This window comes from Dermacentor albipictus, chromosome 3 (assembly GCF_038994185.2).
Source record: "Dermacentor albipictus isolate Rhodes 1998 colony chromosome 3, USDA_Dalb.pri_finalv2, whole genome shotgun sequence".
In the NCBI taxonomy this organism is placed as follows: domain Eukaryota; kingdom Metazoa; phylum Arthropoda; class Arachnida; order Ixodida; family Ixodidae; genus Dermacentor; species Dermacentor albipictus.
The window spans coordinates 85,297,033-85,319,816 of NC_091823.1; the positions used below are offsets into that span (position 1 = coordinate 85,297,033).

The 22,784-nt window shown below is 42.7% G+C and overlaps 1 protein-coding gene across 2 annotated transcripts; it reads right to left on the reverse strand.

Annotated features, from left to right (window-relative positions):
* Positions 1 to 12,366: 12,366 nt before the first annotated feature.
* Positions 12,367 to 22,674, reverse strand: LOC135898881 (large ribosomal subunit protein uL30-like). Of its 2 annotated transcripts, none has more exons than XM_065428071.2 (6): positions 22,535 to 22,674; positions 22,190 to 22,310; positions 21,935 to 22,101; positions 19,727 to 19,864; positions 16,254 to 16,363; positions 12,367 to 12,622 (listed from the first exon to the last, which is right to left on the reverse strand). In XM_065428071.2, exons 1-6 carry the CDS (start codon positions 22,543 to 22,545, stop codon positions 12,414 to 12,416), a joined length of 756 nt encoding a protein of 251 aa, XP_065284143.1. In that variant the 5' UTR covers positions 22,546 to 22,674; the 3' UTR covers positions 12,367 to 12,413. The 2 variants fall into 2 exon arrangements, with proteins under 2 accessions (XP_065284143.1, XP_065284142.2); XM_065428070.2 differs by lacking the exon at positions 22,535 to 22,674 and adding an exon at positions 22,459 to 22,487.
* Positions 22,675 to 22,784: the final 110 nt, after the last annotated feature.

The following is a 22,784-nucleotide window of genomic DNA, read 5'->3' on the forward strand; positions in this document are numbered from 1 at the left end:
GTAACACTAGGCATAGTTAATTGCCTAGGTTTAAGAGAAAAGTGCAAATTTGCCTGTGCTTATGGGGATGCTAGCTGCTGCCACGATGGCGCAAGCATATACTTATATCACCACCTGCTGTCATCTGCAGAAAGCAGCATTTCAGGGAGGGCTGCCACATGTTGCCCGCTGCTGAAGCAGGCGACTTCCCTCCCTCAAACGTTGCTTTCCATAGCTGCCGGCAGGTGGCGATACATGTTTATGCTTGCGCTGTCGCCGCAGCAATTTGCACCCCCATAAGCGCAGGCAAATTTTGTACTTTTTTCTTAAAAACCAGACGATTAATCATGCCAAGTGTTATACTAAACTAAGTCGACGCGAAAATGCAATCGTTCTGCAAAATTTGAGTAAGAACAGCCCAGTGGTGAGCACAACACCATTTTCCGAACACACACAGCGAAATATTCAGAACCCTGTACACTTTCGATGATACTGAAGTGTCTGGGGTTGGAAGGTCGTGTTCGATCAAGTTTCCTTTTTGGTGACTGAAGGTTTAACACCAAAGCTACCATGACACCCCTCCATACACACACGCACACACATGCATACACACATACACAAACATACACTTTTATAATCTTTCTGAAAATTTACTTTTTTCTATGATGCAGGTATATTTACATTTTAATTTATTTAAAAGACATTAACTACAGCAGACAGAGTTACCAAAAATACTTGTTAATGTCTTTAAACAAGGATTGATTTAATTGTGTATGTTAATGAGAAGGTTGCATTTGCTTTATTGATACAACCATATCTGCTGAACCCCAATTCTATACAGTTTCGGTGAGACAAGACTGGCTGCAGTCAGGAGGCTGTGTTCGATGAAGTTTTCTTCATGGCAACAGAAGGTTTAGATCATTGTTTGTCTTTCTGTTTCACCGTCCATCTTGTGGCAAAAAAAAAAGAAAACTAATAATATGCTCTGTATAATAAACATAATTTCATAGCATGAGGGTTGACATAAACATAGCATGAAGGTTGACCTACTTTCAATGTGAAACTAACCTCCATTGCTATCCAGGCTAAAAAAATTTAAAGCAAAAACGACAGCAACACTTCGATGAACGAGATCCCAAGCTACTTAAGTTGGCAGGCCAGTTGTCGAATGCAATAAGGATTACACTTCTTTTTTTGCTGGTATGCACCCATTCACAATTGATGAAACATGCTAACAGATGAATTTTTGGAGTGCTTTTTCTTTTATTACTCTTATAATGACAAAGATAACCCAAGCATCACTGCTACCACAGACAAAAGTGGACTGAAGCTTCGGCATTGCAGCTCGCACTAGACTAGGGCTGTGCTACACTGTACCTTATGCATCTGGGCTAGTGGCATAGCCAGAAATTTTGTTTGGGGGGAGCTTACGTTGCATCTTGGCATCCTCCTTAAGAGGAAGCTTTAGCCCGGGTGCTCCTATCTAAATACATGTAGAAGGGGAATTCGTTTTTCTTGGCAACCACTGCACCAAATTTTACGAAGTTTGTTGCATTTAAAAGAAAAACTGGAGGGGGGGGGGGGTTCTAGTGACTGCTGGTGTCAAATTTTTAATTTAGGTTGTAAATTTTTTTATTAAAAATGGCCAAAATCGAAAATTTTCAGAAAACGAGACTATCAAGTTTAAAACTTTACCTCCACAATGAAAACTGATATCACAATTCTGTGAATTTCATCTAATAGCACATCTACAGCGGACAAAATTGATATGCTACACATGAATCTAAAAAAATTTGTATTATGGAAACATGGCTTTAGCAGAACCCTTGTACACAATGTAACCAATTCACGTAAGATACAAATTGACATACCAAATTTGTCCGTTTTGGCTGTTATAATAGATGCCGTTGACAGAACCGTGATATCTGTTCTTGATGCAGTGCTGTTAGTTTGTAAACGTCATGCTCCTATTTTTTTTTCGAACTTTCAAATTTTTCGAAATATTTTAAACAAAATTCAGGCCCTAAATCGAAATTCCGCTTCCAACAGACACTACAATTTAACTTTCTCTCTCTAATGCAACAAATTTCATTAAAAGCGATCCAAAGGTCATCTCAGAAAAGCGTTTATGCATTTTACATGTATTTGAATAGGCCGCGTCGTAGTGGGGCCCCGAGCTAAAGATTCCTCTTAAACAATTTGTCAAGGGATCAAATACATGAATAATAATTGCATTGCCATTTCCAAGGATGCTGCAAACGAATTCTTGAACGCTGTGCACTGTAAAAACAAGTGAGCATGTCATTCATTCATAAAAGAATTTACTCATATGTGCCAAAAATTGTGTCCAAAATAACTGATATCAATGCTTCCATGTTTTTTGTCTATTTAATAAGTAAATAAAATATCACACGAGCTTTAGAACTAAATCAGTTCGAAACCAGCAAAGCAGTGCATGCCGCTGATATGAAAAATGTAAAGGTCATGAAATGAACAAGTTGAGAACAAATATGTTAATGAAACTTTGTCATTCAATAACCATGTTTACATTCATTTATGTATGCAACGGCCAGTGGAAAATATCAATGCATTTGTTCCAATTTATTACGCAGGAGCAGCTGTCACCGGTCGTGTATCGTGAGTAATTGCGCCAAAAATATAGTCACAACAGAGAGCACATATAAAAAGCAGGAGTTCTGCAAAATATACGAGGGCAAGTCCATTGAAAGTGAGCCAATGCGAATATATGACAAACGGGGTACTTTGTTTAAAAGTAGTCTCCATGAGCATTTAGACATTTGTCTCATTGACTAAGGAGTCGCGTGATTCTGGTCTCATAATATTCCTTGGGTTGCTGCTTCAAAAAGTCTGCAACTGACTCTTTCACGTCATCGTCTGACACGAATGTAGTTCCCTTGAGCTGTTTTTTTCTTTTTTTTTTTTTCGCTTGCCCCAAAATGTGGATGTCGCAAGGCGACAGGTCAGGGCCGTGTGGCGGACGTTGCAGCATTTCCCACTCGATGAAATAAACTATTCATTCATTAAAAAAAAGAAAAAAAAAAGTTGTGAAGCTCCCAGAAAGGTTAATTGGTCCTTGTATCCAATTTATAAACATTTGAATAACCATTTTAACTAAAACAGATTTATTTTTTGTTTTATTGATAATTAAAATGTCTAAGTTCTCTGTAAAGAAGTCGCATTTTCTAAGGACGCACTATATTAGTAATATATTCATAGCAACCACGCTGAATCACATTTGTATTTATGAAATAAACTGCATTTTTTACTGCGCCCGTAAGCATCTGTGAGCCATTATGGAAGGTTGCGTCTGTGTAGAGACAGGAAGCAGCCTTTCGGCATGCTGTTTTATCTTGCTTGATATGCACTCTGCGCACACTACCACTAATTTCTGCTACCATTAGTACTGCATGTGACCGTTTAGAGTGCATTACCTGCGGTGATAGTGGCGTTTATTGGCTGTATTTGCTTGTGGAAATGACATGTGGGTTTTGCATATGGATCCATGCATTTTCATGCCAGTGCAAGTCAACTGGCACATAATGTGCACATGCAGTGCAGTCTATACTCATGGCCTGTGGAATAATGCAAATAGAATCGTACATTTGGTACAATGTTTCAAACAGACATGCTCATCAAGTGCACTCTTACAGCCAGCAGGCATAGTATAGTATGCTAATACTGATCCGCTACTGTAAAAAAAGAGTGGTCCTTTCTGACTCTGAAAATGCAGAACAATTAACAGGCATGGTGCTTGAACATTGAAAATGGCTGAACAAAATGAGTGGACTGCAGTGTTTTATGTGCATTCAGTGTGCGCTTAGACCAAATTGCAACATTTGTTTAAGCTGTATCTTAAATTCTAAAAAATAAAGAAGCATAATGAAACGTTGCTTTTTCTTTCATACATGCGTAGTAGTAGACGTCAGACTTTGTATGAAAACCTCCAATAATGCAGTGGTGGGAATGCTGCGCCAATCTGCCCCGACTGGAATTTGCAGTTCCATACTGCTCCAAAAGTCTTTTTCACCTAAATTGTGCCACTGCTGCATCACAGTGTAGTTTCAGCGGTGTGAAAATTGGAAGGCTACCACGCAATACAAGAACTGTATCGCCATTGCATTCATTAAGTGCGTTACAGCCAGCGATACCGGCGCTGTGACAGGTGACAGAATTGAATTGATTCCTATTTTTATACGGCAACCGTGATGGAATGCATGAGGATACAATGAGTTGGGTGGCCATGCTTGCTTTGCGATGCCATGATCAATGCAGTAGTCTTACGCATCGAGGGCTCATGCGCGATGGTTTTTTTAAAGACAAAAAGGTGAGCAGTGTACACCATACTTATTCGTGTTGCTTGCTTGCAACTTTATTAGTGGCACTGTATTACTTCTTTCTTTCAAGAGAATTTGAGGGCGTTGAATTTAGCATTCGGCATTACGACCAACCGCACGGTGATTAGGTATGCTCTTTATCACCATGGTTCATGCTCTTTGTCAACTATGTCTTTGGTAATACATGTGCCTTTGGTAAAGCTCGCGGTAAAGTAGCTGAACGCAAACGAGCAAGTACTCCAACCCTATACGCCTTTCCTGCAAGTACAAACCAATGGCAGAATAAAGAACATTACGTGCTCTCACCACCCTGATATGGTTCATAAAACAAAATTAAAATGAGCGGAATATCAAACCTACAAAGCGGTCCTCCCTTAACGGGAGAATAAAAGAAAACTAATTTCAGCTGCACTAGTAAACTACTGATATAGATAGCCCCTCTTATAGTGAGAATAGGCTTCGTAAGCCAGAAGAGATGCTAGAACGAAAAACAAGTAGCGACCCCGCCTTGGATTTTGCGCCCCAGCTCACCATGACGTCATCGATTCTGATGGCGACTGCTCAGCCCCAGATAACTTTTCTTCGGTGTAGTTGTACTGCATTTCATCCTAGAAGAACGAAAGACTACTTCGCAAATTTCAAGAGCTTTTATAGGTCCACAACAGACCAAGTGCAAAAAAGCACTTTGAAATGCATGCTGTCAAGCTAGTGCTGGTATTGCAGCGCATGATTTATTGAGGACTGTGACCTTCATTTACTGTTCTAATAATCTACTTAATACGACAAAACTGAAGAGTGTTTCTCTTTATAGTGTCCCTTTGACGTTCCTTGTGTGGTTTTGCACAGCACCGGTGGTAGCATGTGGCTGTTAATGTATGATCGCTGCTGCTGTTGTAGCTCGCTGTGGTGAATCACTTATTTTGCTCCTAGTTATGATGAGTAAATGATTATCCGAGCTAAAGAGAGCACTAAACTATATATCGTTTTCTGGCATGCGTTTTCGTGGAAGGCTTACACCTGCTCCAATGGCTGCTCCAAAACGCTGAAGGGCATTCCCACCACTGATAATGTTTCATTACCAATTTTGGTGCACATTAGGTACACATTGCAGTTGGTCAGAGCTGATGCCATTTGATCACTAGAAGTGCTTATACTTACATGAGCTTAGGTAAAAACTGTTGTCTTGCAGTTTAAAATAGAAGGCCTGGGAGAACAATATGTAGAGCACAAATACATTTCTTTGTGAACACTGGGATAACTGTTTTGGTAATGGTGCTATGTATAGACAAAAACTAATTAGTTGTACTGTATTTATTACTTCTTTAAATGGTTATCAGTTCAGTATATGTGCAATATTACAGTGGCATGAAATCAAGGGCTTGAAAGCAGCTGATCTGGTTGGGAATTAAATTTGCCCAAGAATTCCTACACTGACCACAGTCTAAGTGAAAATTTTACTGTGGTTGCTGCCTTGCTTGTGCTTTTGTAGTGACATCTAAAGTAAGAATTCAACTTTCCAGGATCGTAAACATGGTAAGTAGAGCTAACTATAGCACCTGCGAAGCTGAAACAAGCCTGAACATTGAATGTCTAAACCATAGCTACAGCAATGCTACCCAAAGTGGCTACTAGCCGTAAGTGGAGGGACCATTACCACTTGAGCTACCAGCTGGCTTGTAGAGGTCCATATCTAGAGTGCAGCTTATAAAAGAAGGCTACTAGCTGTGGCCTTAGCTAGATCAAGCTGGAAGGTAGACGTCTACTAGCTAGCTGTGTGCTTTCTGGGTGGGTGAGCCATCTTAAGATGGCTTGTGGCTTCATATGCGCTGTTTTACACGCCTAGACTTTGAGGTTGTGTAATCTCAAGTTTCGGAGATGCTCTGAAGCGAAAGGCAGCACCACAAAAACACCTATAATCGTCATGGGCCGCAGGATGAAGCACTTACTTCCCATTGCTGGCACTCAATCACGCCAACCCTGTGACAAGCGATCGAGTGTTTGTGGTCATCAACTGAGATCATGTTTGCCTCTGTTCACTTGACACCATCTTTGTCAATTTCTTTAGTAAGCAAATATTTACTGCAATTTATGTGGCAAATAAAAGCACGAGCTTTACTTCGCATAGTAAACATATAGTAAGGCCCTGCTATCGCTATTATTGCCTTGCCTTTCGGGCGAAACTGCAAATTTTCCGGTCACATAAGCTGGTTCGGATAGTTTTAGATACAAAGCGACAGCCGTGAAAAATTTAAAAAAAAGTATGTTTGAAGTATGACTAGATGCGTCACAGAAAATTCGCCTGGCATTAGCAGATGACTTAATAACGTCATATCCGCTAGCCACCAAAGCATGCGTCGGTTGATTTATTGATATCCCCTTTTAAATGGGGTGGTGACCAGTAGTCAGCTAGCCTGCTTGAATTAGTTTACAGCTGAGCTGTTACGTCCTGGTAGGCCAGGATTTCTCGAGGCGCGTCCTCATGGAAAAGAAATAATGTCAGCGATTGAAGCAAAAAGTGCATACATTCTTTGGTATCAAGCATACAACATACAGCACAGCATTAATTTCTAAAAGAACAAGCATCCAAACCACATTAGTGATGATAATTAAGGCACTCTCGATAACAATGCGAAGCACGTAGTGCTCCCAGCATACATTTCCCGGTAAAGATGACGGTTGCACAAGCTGCTGTGACGAAGGCAGCTTGTGACATGGGGAGTGAAGTCGCTAGCCTTTCATATACAGGGTGTCGCAGCTAACTTTGGCCAGAGTTTAAAAATATGTGAATGGTACATAGCTGGACAGAACAAAGGTAATTTTGTTTGTCGTCACTTGGAGATGATCGAATTATTTTTTAAAATTCCACCTGATTAGATGTTAATTAATCAACTTCTCAAATATACTTAAATGAAAGATGTCAATGAGAAAATTGTAGAGTGACATGAAACACTCCCTAACAACTTTCTCCTGTTCAACACGCGCTACATGAAAGTATTTTTCCAAGCATGAAAGCCCGCAAATACACGCAAAATTGCCGAGCGAATGGCTGCTCGAGGCACTTTGCATGTATTCGCGGGCTTCTTTCACGCTCGGGAAAACACTTTTATGTAGCATGTACTGTGTAAAAGAAGGCTGTGTTGGGAGTTTTTCATGTCGCTCTACAATTTTGTCATTGATACTTTTAATCTAACTATAATATATTAGAAGTTAATTAATTAAGACTAATTATCTAATTAGGCAGAATGAAAGAAAGAATAATTTGAGTATCTCCAAGCGACGGCAAACAACAATACCTTGGTTTTGTCCAGCTACATGGCATTCGCATATTTTTAAACTCTGACTAAAGTTAGCTGGGACACCCTGTATAAAAGAACGAGCCTAGCAACTGATTTCCTTGTTGCAGCACTGCTATTGGTAGGCAATGCATAGGTAGGATTCGAGAGAAGCAGTGTGAATTCAAGGAGTGGCAAAGGGAAAAGAAACGGCAATATTACCAGCGTAGGTGTGCTGCCAAAATTACCGTTACTCTAAAGCAATAAAGCATTGCATACCCCCACTCAGCATTTGTAGTGGTGGTTTTCAATAGCTACTGTATGTCCACTTCTGCAGGGCCGGGATGACGAATCACTTATAAATTTCCTTTTTTATACACCTTCCTAATCTTTTTCTCTTTCTCAAAACTTGAACAACCTTGTACCACTACCTATCTTTAAAACAGATCCAGTTGTATGTATCAGTGTATCTCTTCTCTACTTTCCTTCCACCAACGCTTGCTTATATTGACTGCTGACCGGTGGATGCTTCCGTCCACTTTAAATTCCAGTCCTTCTGGAAGGTTTACCTTCCTTATGGGTCTTACTGGGTGAATACCTTCGCATTCCATTAGGATGTGCCGAGTGGTCTCCCAATTTTTGCTGCAGCAGACACGTCTCATCTTGTTGCGAGTATTTGCTCCGACATGTTGTCCTTGGGCAACCAGCTCAAGCCTCAAAAGGCACTGCCCTTTGTAATCGTATCGACTTTTCCTCCCAATGTTTTTCTTCCCATTCATGTAAATTTCTAATGTCTTTTCTGTTTATATTATTTGTATCCAATTCACTCTTCTTCTCCCTTTGTTTTTGATGACTCCTGGCCCATACTGCACCATCCAGCATCACTGCTGTGAAGCCAGTGCATATAGTAACCCAAACTGGTGCATAAGAGGTTCATTGAAGAGTGGTACAAACCCAAGTCGGCATCAAAAGAAGGCATGTAACCATTGAAACATACCTAGTGGTAAATGCTCAAGTTGGTGTAAAAGAGGTTTATCGAATAGCGGCAGGAACAGTCACGGGAGATATTTTATTGAGCGAAATAAAATAAATGAATTGCAAGACGGCTTCCTAGTCTGGTAGTCCACTGGTGGTCCTTGAGCAAGCTGCTAGGTTGACTAACGTGGCCTGGTCGATGAGGTGTGCACAGGACAACTCTCCCACTACTCGCAGGAAGAGTTGTGGAGTTCTGACCACACTCCCGAATAGTATGTGGTAGCGTGTGCCTCGTTTACCATGGAACCTGGACTCCAGGGAGTGTCGTGTTCAGAAGATATTTGATTGTACGGGGTGAGGGAATGTGTTAGTTTGAAGTCTTCATAATGTGTTTTTCTATCATTTAGGCTAATTCGGTTGGTTAAGCGGGGGAGGTCCTTCTACCTAGTTTATAATATTGTGCAATTGCTTGGTAGGTTACGAATGGGGTGGGAAAGTGTTCATCCTCCGTGGCCTGGTTGGTGAGAGTGGTGGTTGGTGCGTGTGGCCGATAGCGTCGCCCGCACTGGGACGACGTTGTCAGGAAAAGTGCCGGCGGCGGGGAGCGAATGCTGTGTCTGCCTTTCACTCCAACGGGTCACCGAAACTGGAGATTACTCAACTGCCAATACTAAACGCGCGAGAAAACAGCTTACATGATGCCACACTGTCCATTTTTTGCACATGCGGCAGATTACCTCTAAGGCACGGTGCGAGGCTGCATATGCGCTCAGCCGAGCTTAGTCATGTGCAACCATGCCGAGACGCGCGCCAACTTACCCCCCACCCGCCCACCTCCGCGTACGCTTGATCGCGTTACCACAAGCTCGCTCTCCTCCCCCTTTCCCTTTGCCACACGGGAAGGCAGCACTCGCAAAGCCACCTTATTGCCTCACTCTCGCACTTTCACTTGCACTTAAAGCACACTTACTGGATCTTATTGCACTTGGACATTATACGGAACATGATGTGGCTCCACTTCGACGGTCGCTCTTGTCGCGTAGCATGATTTGAGAAGCGCGTTTGTAATTCAATTATTTGATTATCTGGGTCCGCAGAAGTTCGTTCGCATTTATTGTCTCAAAATTACTTTGCGCAGTGAAATTTCGTTATATTTATATCACATACAAACACACTTCGTTATATTGAGGTTCTAAATACAAGGCATTTTATGGACAAGTGGTTAAGTTAAATAATTCGTTATAGCAAGGATTTCTTTATACCGAGGTTCTGAACACTGTTCTATGGACAAGAGGTTATAAAGCTAAATACTTCGTTATATTTAAAATTTCCTTATATTGAAGATTGTTATATCGACGTTTAACTGTCAATTGTGGCACTTTAATTTTGTGCAACAAAAGGAACGTACAAATGAAGCATTACTTAAAGGGGCCCTGAGCCATCCCTCGGCCTTGGCAAAATAACATAGTCCATAGGTAGGATATGCTGCTGCGGCCATGTTTTGCTTTCATACGTGGTGCGTGGACCTTGCAACTGGATCGCGAAGTCACGTTTCTCTCACTCAGAGAAGGCCCTGTCCTCACTCTGTTCTGGACGCTTTGTCATTCCCTTAGACGGCTGCTATTCGCCGATAGCAGACAAAGCTGCAGTCGGCTACGTGGCGTAGACACCATGGCTGCTGCAGGGTGCTGCCACGAGTCCACTGGCTAAGCGCACTGCGGTTCACTGAGGACAACCGCGTTTGGCTTATGTTTAGCAAGTTGTAGGCACCGAAGGCAGAAGCTGTGGCGTCTACGTTAACATGCAAAATTAAATTTGAACTGCGCGCCACGGTGACATAGAAGGCGGAGCATAGTGGGCACACCCCACTGCGCCATAGCCTTTGCAATGCAAGGCATTGAAGGAGCGGGAGCACAGGGGAGCCAGTGTTTGCCAATAGCTCTGCTTCTGCTGAATGCATTCAAGTACTTTTTGCAGCAAAGTATTTTTGAAATATCCTATTTTCACTTCAAATGCCTTTCTCCACTTCGATAAAAAGTGGTTCAGGGCCCCTTTAAGAAACTTGTGGGGTGGCAGTTGCTAGGCATAGGTTGGCATAACGCAGAGTTGCCACTGGCTACTATAACTTGTCCGTTAGTGTGGCATCCTCTACTTGACAGAAAGTAGTGGCCATCCGTGAAGCGCCCACATGAGCACATAATTTGGACCTCTCACCAGGTCTAGCCATTTTGAGCTGACAAGTGCAGAGCATACAATGTACAATAACAATCGTGTCTGCAAAGTATTACATTGCTACACGCCGTGGAAATTTCAAACTGAACGCCGTTTGCCCTTCTTGCAGGCGCCGTGCTACGAGTGAGACAGTTGACGTATATCGCACAAGTGCGCCTATGTACATTGCTCTGCTGTGACGTCTCTCATAGTGACAAGTGACTTCCGAGAATTATTCAAGGCAACATTTGTTATTTGTGTAATCTGTTGCTTGAATAGATGAATCAAAGCTTAGAGAAATAATAAAACCCGCAAACCGAATGTCTGCATGTTCTTGTTTTACTTCGCGCGCGACACCGTCGGCAAAAGTGCACCGTGCTACAAAAAAGCGCAGAAAAAAATTAAATGAAGGCGTGGCCTGCAATTTATGCATCACGTGATCCTAGGGGTCTGGTATGGGAGAACACAGGGAAAGAATTTTGCTTGCGGAGGCTAGACGGAGCAAGTGGAGAGAGCCTCTATCTTTGCAGTGAAGCTCACCTCCCTAAATCATGGGTTCGTGGCACTGAAATATTTCTATCTCGGCTATTAATGAGCCAATCTGAAAAAAATTTGTAGCAAAATGCTCCCTAGAGGACATGTAACAACTTCCAGCGTATTACCGAAGTATGCTGTGTGGCTTGGTGAGGGGCCCTTTAAAATAATTTGAACATTCTTGCATTACTGTCATATGCCTAAGTGTCGACAGCTTTTTATTGATATACTACTGGTGCTACTGTGATAACAGCATGTGTAGTAACATGGCAATCTTGCTAACGTTGTCACTCACAATGACAAGAGTGCCAAAATATGGGATGCGCGGCTGAGGGCCACTCTTGTTAAACGAGTTTGCTCTTATGACATATAATGGGCATGTTCTGTGCATCGCCCGGCAAAATGTGGCACTGAACGGTAATGTATTGTCACTTCACTGCGGTAGACAACCAGCCCTAATAACTAACAGTAAAATGCTGCCACGTACATTCCGATGCATGCTACCGACTGCCTATACAATGCCATGGCAACGGTGCTGCCAGCTACAGCTGATTTTGTGGCCAATACTAATTTACAACAAATTTAGTCAAAATGAAATTTCGTTGTTGGTTTTCTGTGCTGTGGGAACGAAGTTCAAGACCAACCATCTAAAATGCAATATATAGTATGCACATGTCAACGTCCCATAAACAAAAACAACTAGACGGTAATAAACTGTAAAGCAGGGGCAAGAGCCAGAGAAAGAAATCGCTAAGCTGAAGGCTGTTACCATTCTCCGTCTAGAATGTACAATTTGACTCCAGAACAAGCAAAATTATGCAGCTATGATATTGATACCGGAACTATTAAGAAATCTGCATTAGCATTAGTATCCAAATCAAAATATTTAACACGAAAATGACAGCAGAACTTAGATGAACAACATCTTAAACTACGAAACTCCATTTACAGGCAGTTTGTCTACTGCCACGCACAATACGAATGACATTTACTTCGATGGCACCCACCCATTCACAATTGATGAGGCAAGCCAACACAAGTTTCTGTGGAGTCCTTTTTCTTTTATTACCCGGAGCAGTAGAAAGCCTTAAATCATCCTACGAAGGAGCCGGTTAACGAGGTCCTCCCGGTTTCCAAAGTCCCCACCCTCGCTGTAGTGGTTGGTCTTCTTGCGCCATCCGCCGCGGGGTGTGTTCAGCTTGAAGTGCCACAAGAAGTTGTTGGCCTTCTTAAAGTTCGGCCCCACTGTGTAGATCTCATGGATCAGGTCCTCAATGCAGATGATGCCCAGCTTGCCTGCATGAATAACAAACGTGTTAGATAAGTAACTTTCGTGCTTCCTCTTTTGGTTCTCTTTAGCATTAACCATAACATACCTGCCAACCTGTGAACTTAAATTTGTTGAGAATCTCAGACACAACATTGGAAAGGCAAATAGCAGCCGTTTGAAAAAATTTTACCTTCAGCACACACCGCTTATGGAAAACATACTTTTAATAGCGACTTTACTGCTAGCAATTTTTCCAGCTTCTGGAACTTGTCCGAATGAACTTGTGCTCAAAGCAGGCATGCCTCTGTGTCCTTTCAAAATGAAAAGTCCCCAAAGTACGGTCACAGAGCAAATGGGTGGAATTTTATCGCAAACAAGATTTGTAATAAAACATGACATTCATAAACACTTTTATAAATAAACTTCACTGGAGCGCTCGCAAGAAGGGTCAAAACTAAGGGAATGTTTGGTGCGTTATCATGCCAAATAGAGAAGCATTGAAGTTTTGACAGAAGTAAATCACATATAGAATAAGCAATTGCTTCGTTCAAAGTATAAGGTACAGTATAAGAAGCACAATGCATGCTGTCCAACTAGCAATGTTGTGCATGTTTTATATTATGTATACACCACTAGCCATGTCACCTCGCATGGAGGAAGGGAAAAGATGGAAACAAGCCTACTGCAATGTGACTGAAGCAGTGTGTGGAGGCCCAACACGTAGTGAAAACGTCAGCGCACGAAGTGAAGTATACGTCAGAGCGCAAGGTAGGTTTTAGTTCTCTCTGTTGATTTCTTTTCTTCGATGCCCATTTGAAGCTCTTCATATAAACAAAAACAAAACCAAGGAAAAAAAAAACCGAAAAAAATCTTTCCTTCCTCTATGTGAGCAGCTGCCAGCCAAGCACACACCGAATAACAAGTACTGGTTACCAAACACCTTCGCAAATATCGACTTTGCTCTGTGATCACGACGCAAGAGGTCACGTGTTAGTCCACCACTGGCTTCACGGAGCTTTCACTTGCCAAGACTGGCTGCATGACGTAATGCTCCCTTGCATGTGTCTGCTTAAATTCAAATTCACGCTTGTTACTTCGACGGCAAGAAATGAAAGATGAAATCGGTGATCACTTAGCCTCACTTCATGCTGAGGGCAACACTAGGTATGACGTCCTTGCTATTGAGATCTGCTCTTTGTTTTGACGCTGTTAGGCCTACATAGACGTTGCCGAGGTATAAAAGAGGTTTGAATTTAACCTAGCAGATCGCGCCACAGCCTCAGCGGTGATGATGCGCTGACGATGCGGAATGCTTTTAACGAGTAATGGTTCATTGCATTATTTTCTACTCCACTCTTGTACGGTACGCAATGACAGTGAGGAGCAAACGCCAACTAGACGCCGCAACGCAGCGAGGATGAGCATATTCAGGACATTTGATGGCATCTGAGATACATGCACCTTCGATACTGTTTATGAGTTCGATACTGTTATGTTATGTTTATGACGTGCAATGATTAGGCTGCAGTGAGCATTTTCTTCACATGAACAAGTATGCCAAATAGTTCTGGTACTGCACATAGAGTAAGTTCTCGTACAGCACATGCTAAAGCACTCTTCAATGTGGCAACTCATCACTGCTCAGCCACGGAGGTACACTGACACTAGACTCTCTTCAGATACAATTTGATGGCGAGCCGAGCTAGCTGGTTGATGTTCATAATAGACCTTCAAGCGTAATAGCACTGTCCTGTCTGCTATTGTGCTCTATTTTTGTGTCCGCTGTGGGAGTTCAAGATTTGTTATTGTCTACTCTCTTTAGATAAAACATTAAAAATATACGCTTGTGTGAATATTAACTTTTATTGTTTCAAAGCGAATATGGTTAAACCTCAATATAACGAAGCTGGTAAAATCGGTAATTTGCTTCATTATATTGAAATTCGACTTTTAATGCAAATAATTAGTCGCCAATTGATTTTTCTTAGTTGGAAAGGCCTTTCCAACTAAGAAAAATCGGCCATGCACGCTTTCACGTGCATGGCCGAGACACGCACCACCTCTGCTCCCTCCCACGCCCTTGATGGTGCTACCGCGAACTCACTCCCCCCCCTCCCCTCTTTGCTTTTGTTCATGTGGGAAGGCGGCACTTGAAGCCACCGTCTTGTCTCACCCTCACACACTTTCACTCACACCTAAAGCACACAGCGTGCGGGGCATGATAGGCCAATAAAAGCCAAACCAGTGGAAAATACAGCATAGCAGCCCTCAAGATCAGGTAGCGTGGCTCAGAATGAGCATTTTAGCCCAGAAAATTAAACATTGGGACCTAAATTCGTTCAAAACATCTGTCACAAAAACTTATTAGCTCTACGGGAACCCTGACGGTGCATTTATGAGGTTCTAAATATCCATCAAGTCTGAATTTTCGGAGTCCGAAAAATCTGTCGGCAATTGTATTGAAGTTCGAGTGTACATACAGAAGTCATTCTACCTTGATTTACTGTGAGAATGTGAGCTAGCCAGGAGGGTCAATTCATATGACTGGACCAATTATTACATGTAGAAAAAATGTTTGGCAATATGCGACTTTCCCTAAGTCCATGGGTGAGGAACAGAGAGAGCTCTCACGCACCAATTTTATTTGTGCACATTTTTCTGACCAAGCCAGTTTTGTTAGCTACTGGCTGGTTAAGGGACAGTGCACTGATTATGCAACAGCCACAACTGTCAAATGCATTGCTGCAGCAAGAACAAAATGGGTTGCTTGCTACCGCCCAAATTCAGGCAAAACATGCACACTAGTGCTTAAAAATCCGCATCATTAGTCGCATTCCCTTTGCACCATGTGTCCACGATAAACAAGTGCAACGCTTGTTATGCCTTTCTTTCCCTAGTTCATTTCTTTTTGCCTGAAAAAATATGGCGCTGTGTCAACAGACAGCTGTGCAATATGCATGGCATCTCCTGAAGCCGATCTTTCCATTTCTGACTGCACCACTCCAGAACAATGCAATTTTCCGAACTTATGCACAGTTCCTTCTAATGTTCACGTGAAGAAAATGCCCACTGCAGCCTAAATTTGGCACGTCATAAACAGTGACCTGCAAGTGACCAAGCCACTGTGGCCATAACAGCAATCAACAGCTGCGTCAAATTACGCCTTAATTTGACTGAACTTTCCTTTTTCGTGTAGCATCCTCCTAGGGGGTTTTTGTCCCAAAACCTTGTTGCAGCCTCACTTGCATGGATGTCTCCAGTATTTGTAGAAAGCTCTACACTGTGTGGATGAGCAGCCACTAGGTTCGGTACTTAGTGCAACAGTTTGCTTTGACATCATCATGCATTCAGCGTGACACTGCTTTGGCACATTTATATCATATATGCACCCATTTGGAACTGTTGACATCTAGCACTGTGTTGTGCAGATATTAACACAAACAATCTTGACAAAAAGAGACAAATTTTTATATTTAATGCTCCTCCAAGCAAACTACGTTACTGCTTATATCCTGCATATGATGAACTTTAGGACCTCATTATGTAGCTTAAAAATATGCTGCCCGCTTCAGGAAGATTTATTATAGATATAAAATAAACATGGTAATGGTGCAACAAAAGAATGCAGAGTTTTTGAAAGTAGAAATCATGACTGACCAAGGCGCTTCTCGATGACGGAGTTGTCAGACAAGGCCACCCTGCGGTCGTCCAGGCGTCCAAACCCTCTCTTGTAGATCATCTCCCGCACAGTCTTCAAGTTGGGGTAGCTGTGAGTAGAATGCATTGCATACAAATATTACATGTGCCACAGCAGAGGTAGGTCGTGAAGAAACGAAGTTTGAATGATGCAATGTCCCAAGACCTTCACAATGCAATGAACATTAACACATGCATAACCAGCTATATGAACAAAGGCTTGGTACAATGACTTGCAACACCTCCCTGATAGGTGGCAAAAAATTTCAGTACCTTTCCACTCTGTGAAGAGAGATGAACAGCAAAGCTGTGTATGTGGGCCCCTTAATGGCAAACTGCACCTCCGCCGCGGGTCGGCCCAGTATTGCACCATCTTCAGGATTGGTCCACTTACGGGGAGTTCTTAACGCCTGCCTCACCGCCGCTGCGGGTCGGCCCGACATTGCACCATCTCCGGGATAGGCCCACGTATGGGAATTTTTTGCTTACCACAACGACACGAAAATTTCCTTGGATAGTAGAGGTATACAGCTTCGCTGTTAAAACAAGCATTCTAGATTGTCATCTATGATTTAGTCTGCCTGTCCTGTGTTCACTCAGCAATGCTGTCACACTCGGAGAGGTTTGAAAAAGTGCCACTAATTACTTGTTTTCACTTCTGTCGGATATTACACAAGAAAAAGTGCCTCAACTCACAGGTGCTGCCAACGCAAGTGGACAGCAATGTCGACAATGAAGTCATTACATTCCCTGAAATGTCATGAAAGAGCGTCTGCATTGCGCTATGGGGACAAAGTTTACCACTAGCCCACTGTGTGGGGGGCAGTTTTCCCCATAAGCCTTCATTTACATGTATTTTCGTGACTTTGTAGGAAACTGTAGCTCAGGGCTAACTCCGATTTCCTATCCTTGTCAGTCACGGCGTACTCGTTTGTGGATGCAACTTGTTTTTGCCGTTTCTATGCAGCAGTTGCAAGGAATAGATAATGAACATTAAAATTTAAGTAAATTTAACATTATGCTTTCCTAAAGTACAACCATTTCACTTCCGAGTGAAATGTATCACTTCAGATGACCGCTTTGGTGAAGGAACTGCAATGTTTCACAGGACGTTTGAATGGAGCATTTCAGTAGTAATTGCGAGATCTTTTTCCCCCCTAGTATTGATGCTTGCACCAAATAATTAGCCTGTGCATGTAATTCAAGGGGGTGATTTTATATTCTTAATGATGAGCAGTACCATGACTGGCTGCAACATAAATGACAATTTAATCATTATGTAATTATGATGGGTCACTCATTCATCATCAGCCGATCGTAATACATGACTGATGGAGCTATTGAAGTACATGTAACATGTAGAAATGCTTTTATGAGAAAACGTTTTGTAGTGACTCTAGGAAGCAGATTTAGGGCCTGGCGTTTCCTTTCACGGGAATACCGGAAAACTTGCAATGGACAAATATGATAAGTAAATTTACAGTTTACATGGAACTGTTGCATCAATTTTGTCCGCTTTAGATCTGTGGTTAGGTGCCGTTAATGGTGATCAGTTTTCTATTGTCCAGCGAGCTGCCATTTTTTTCTCCAATATTCGATATACTTAGCAGACATGACTATTAGTGAGCATTGTATGCAAGGGGCTTGTCAGCTCACAATGGCCCGACCTGGTGAGGGGCACTCTTTTAAGAAAACCTTTACGGCTTCACTGTTACCATGTTACACTCCTTCCTGGTATTTCTGTCCCTTTCCTCTATGCTGAAATACTACTACAAACAAGCACATTGCAACATGAATCCAATCTTTTCCCAAAGTAAAACGTAAAAAAGAAACCTTTAACCTGCCATAGTACCACCAATTTATAATTTAATACCACATCTATTCGAATCCATGCTGATAGTTTTTTCAAATAATCATATACCAAACTTTAGGGTTGACTTAGATTCAAGGATTTTTAGGAAATGTGCCAGTTTTCCACTGAAATTGACAAATATGGTGCATACCTAGCGCAATCTAAACAAGTCAGTATCACAGCTGCTACTGGCTGCACCAGTAGCTACGTGAGCGACGTGGTATTATTGTAATGGCACCAAACAGGCGATGCCACTATAGTACCGATTCATACGGAAGTTGTGCTCGCCACAGAGGCATCGGCAAACGTTCAAGCTGACCGAGGCTTCAGCATCAATGAGAAAAGCACCAGTCATTGGAGAGGGCGGGCAATGGGAGATGCTTTTCACGTGCACTGGAACAAGGATGGCATTTACCAGACCACAAAAGTGATGATGTAGAATGAGTTTGGCATGCTCATGTTCTATAAGTGCAGTCTTCATATTGTGAACGCCATCCTCCCTTTTTCGTTTGGCGTACATATGAAGCAAGTTCCGCCCCTGGCTTCAGGCTTTTGGTGGTCGGCTTAGAATTGGGGTCAGCCTAGATTCAAGTAAATATGGTAATCCCAGGGTCAACTTATATGAATGCACCGATTGACAGGTAGGGTAGGCAGAAAAATGTCCTGCAATGTGAGACTTTCTCCAAGTCCCTGAAAGAGGAATGAAGAGAGCTCTCGTGCGCCCATTTGATTTACGCACATTTTTCTGACCAAGCCAGTTTTGTTAGCTACTAGCTGGTTAAGGGACAGTGCACCGAATACACAACAGAAGGAAAGTACGGGATCACAAATCTCACAACCATGAAGTACCAGTAAACTTAAGATTTTCTTAACATTGAAGACAAAACAGTTCTCTTTAGAGACACATATTAATCCTAGTAACATACACATCACAGGAACTCACGTTTATGTTGTGCATGAAACTTGATAGCTCGTAAGATTTCAACATTTAATCGCATACCCGCCAACATATAATGAAAAAAAAAAAAAAACGAGTAGGAAATGCAAGTGCTGTCACACTGCCTACTAATCCAACAAACGCAACCGACGCTTAGTAGAGACTGATGCAGTGGCATTCCGATACCAGTGCTGACTTCTAAGACATCTACAAAATGAATACTAGCATTTATCATGAAGCCCAAGCTTGCACTACGCACAACAAAATTAACAATGCATGAGCAGTGAACAGTCTGCGACTGATGCAGCTGCAAAAACAACTGAATAAGTTCACAAAGCAAGAGACATTTGACCATCCTTGGCAAGCATTGGCAAGTATGTCACAAGCACTTTGCAACAGAAGTTGTCATTCTGGTGTCATCTCGGCAATGAGAAGGCAAGTGTAATCATTCCAATTGTCAAGGCGACTTCAGCATTATTTTGGAAACCTTTTTTACCCCAGATGCACACATTCTTTTTCCTTCAGCCTTACTAAATAAGCATGATTTTTTTTTCAGGTTAAAAAGTGCATCTTGCTTTGTGAAGATATCAAACAGAAACCTGCAGAAAACTATGGAAAAGGACTGAACCAGCTGCAAACACTCACCCCCAGGCGATGTAAGGTTCAGCAATCCTCAGCATGTTGAGGGTGGCTTTGTTGAGCTTGACAAAGGTGGCGTTGTTGATCTGACGCAAGCGCAGCAGCTGCAGCACCTTCCTAGGCTTGGGGCTCACACCGTTGACACTGCATACACACGGGTCAAAGTTGACGAGTGTCAACCCTTCACTGACCTACTCATACAGATCACATCTTGACATCACAAATAGGTGCTTGAGGTCTCATTCACCAGTCAGCTTAATGTTCCCACAGTGAGCTTACACGTTCCCACAGTGGTGACACATTAGACTAGTCTGGAAAATTTTGTGTAGTCATTCCACAAGCAATACAAGTAGCCATTCCTTTAGCTCTGAAGATTTTAAAACCCTTTCAGTGTCACTCACACACTGGTACATTTCCACATTTTTGTCTCGCCATGTTCCTATTGACATTCCTATTGTCAGATAGGAATGCGAGGACCACATGAAGGGTGCATTTGCTATTATCCATGTAATTTTCTCATTTCTGCACAACTAAAATAAACCATGGGGTCTGTTCTATAACATCTGGGGAAAAAAAAAGACGCTGGAGGTGCATCACCTTTGAAAACACGACACTGAAGAGGTTATAAAACCGTATAAGCATGCAAACTTGCGAACTGGTATGTATGTGTGGGCAGTGGAGGAGCTCTTGGTGGCGGCACTTAGGAGCTTCCAGCTAGGTTAGTTTCCGATAGGTATCGGTAGCCAGTAGTTGACACAACAGCTCGAAAACCCTCTCCCTAAACGTAAGCTAGCGCTGGTGACTGAGCAGGGAACAGCTTTGTGAACGAGGCCGAACAGGTGCGGAAATGACCTGGACTGCTTTCCAGCAGCAAAATTGCTGCTTTAAAGTGGGAATCATCCACATAATAGCATCTTTTTAAAGCTGAATGTATGAAAATTAACCCTTCCTACCAGCCAAGTTTGAAGACGTACCAAGACAACACAATTTCTACAGAAGCAGCCACTGCAGTATATAAAACAGAACTGGATTTGCATATGGCTGCATGCTTGTCACTGAAGCTATATGCTATACTAAATTCACCTCTTTCAAAGAAAAACTCTTACTTTGGGACTGACTGCCTAAGTGCTGCCTCCCCTGCCATTTCCAGCACCCACCAGTGTGTTGCCAGCCAGGGGCTGTATTCTCGGACAATCACTTTCACAGATAGTTTCACCTTTGCAAGATTTTGGGAGATCACCAACCTCAGCACAGTTCTGGCCAGACACGGGACATAGCTCTAATCTCTAGCTGTAATAACACGTGCTGCCTAAGCTGTAGGTTACTGTGGCCAATTGAAAGGCATCATACAGTTAGCGTTCACAAACTTGGAGGATGTCTCTATCACACCTAGTTAATGCTCACGACCCTCATTTCTTATGTCCCAGCAATCAAATCAATAAAGCGTGTCTCCCTGAAATATCTAACCAAGTGACCTGCAGCAAAGCTTCCAATACAGAAATTTGAACGAGATTCAACTTTCGATGCAAATTCACATCTGACAAGTATAAGTTGATGTCACTTGTGATGTACAATCGCCCAATTTTTTAACCTGAACGCGCGAGCATCGACCGGCCAGTCGATAAGCGCCGTATAACGGAGTACAGCGGCGAAGTGTGCGAGAATACGCCTGGCAGAGGGAAGCTGCATTGGACTGTGCATTGCGCGCACGCGCGTATTCTCGCACACTTCGCCGCTGTACTCCGTTATACGGCGCTTATCGACTGGCCGGTCGATGCTCGCGCGTTCAGGTTAAAAAATTGGGCGATTGTACACGCCTATGCTTCGAATGCAGATGACATTTTCATGGCATGCTCTCATTCTATGCTACCCTTTTGCATTTGCTGTGCATAAGGAAGTACAAATCTCATGCTGCTCAAACAGCAACAAGAAACGATACCAACAGTGATTATCTGCTTTCTGCTTAGGGACTAAACAACATTTGGTACATAGGTAAAAAAAAAGAATGAAAAATGGAAAGGAGTCTCATTTCTGCAATGTGCGCTCAAACCATCGACACCTTAATATGGTGCCAGTAAAGCAAGATACGCGATATACTGTGCAGTCTTTCACAGAATCAAGAAAACCCGTGTCACAGGAAACTTCAAGGATAGTACTAAACAAGCAACACAGTTTGGATAGACAGCACGAAGGTTTCGCCTGTGGCGTCCCTACCCCCTGATACGGATGACGACAGCCAGTTTAGGCTCCGCCGGAACGTAGAAGTTGCCCTTGTTCCTAGCCACACGCTTCAGGCGGATGGTGTCGCGCTCTTGTCTCCTGTACTCCTTCACGTACTGCTCGGCCCTCTTGAATATTTCGAGGCGCTTGGCACGCTTGGCCTGTAGAAGAAAACACGCAAGTGAATGTCAAAGTGAGGACAGCTCACACACGATGCGGTATCAATAGACACATGACGCGGCTTCTCACCTTCCTCTGCTTGATAGCATTTTCGAGCTGTTTAACTTTAGAGATGGCACGCTGCTTGCGGCGCTTGAGAAGGGTTTCCGGGACCTCCGGAAGCTTTTGTTTTTCAGGTTTGGCTGTCGTGCTGCACAAACAAAATGCACGCGTTGCACATACCGCTCAATGCATGGCCGACGACACTGTTGCAGCGTGAAGTTTTTAGAAGAATTCGGCACAGTTTGGGAAATAAATAAACACATATACATTTTCAACAAATCTCTAAGTTCACGTACAGCGCCAATGACATATTTAAAACAATATTTGAGCACGATGTAAACAGATTTTCCTAGTAGAAAGAGCCGTACTTACGTCGGTGCCATGGCTACCTCGGAAAAGAACACATCCGGGGATCAATGGCGCCGACGGGAACTCGAGCGCCCCAGTGGTCATCGACAGAAGCAAAGTTAAGCGAAAACTCCAAAACTATGGCTTCCGAGATTTCCAATGCAGCGCCAGGGTTGCTTTCTTTTTCTCTGGTAGGACATCTTGGAAGCTACGTCTGAGGCTAAAGCCATATATCTAGTAATAATAAACGCCACGGTACGTTTCTACGCGGAGA

Coding starts and splice junctions, on each gene's coding strand:
- LOC135898881 (XM_065428070.2), bottom strand. Junction 19,865..21,934: donor GTCGTCATCCGTATCAGGGG/GTAGGGACGCCA, acceptor GTGTGTATGCAG/TGTCAACGGTGTGAGCCCCA. Junction 12,623..16,253: donor CGTCATCGAGAAGCGCCTTG/GTCAGTCATGAT, acceptor TTATTCATGCAG/GCAAGCTGGGCATCATCTGC.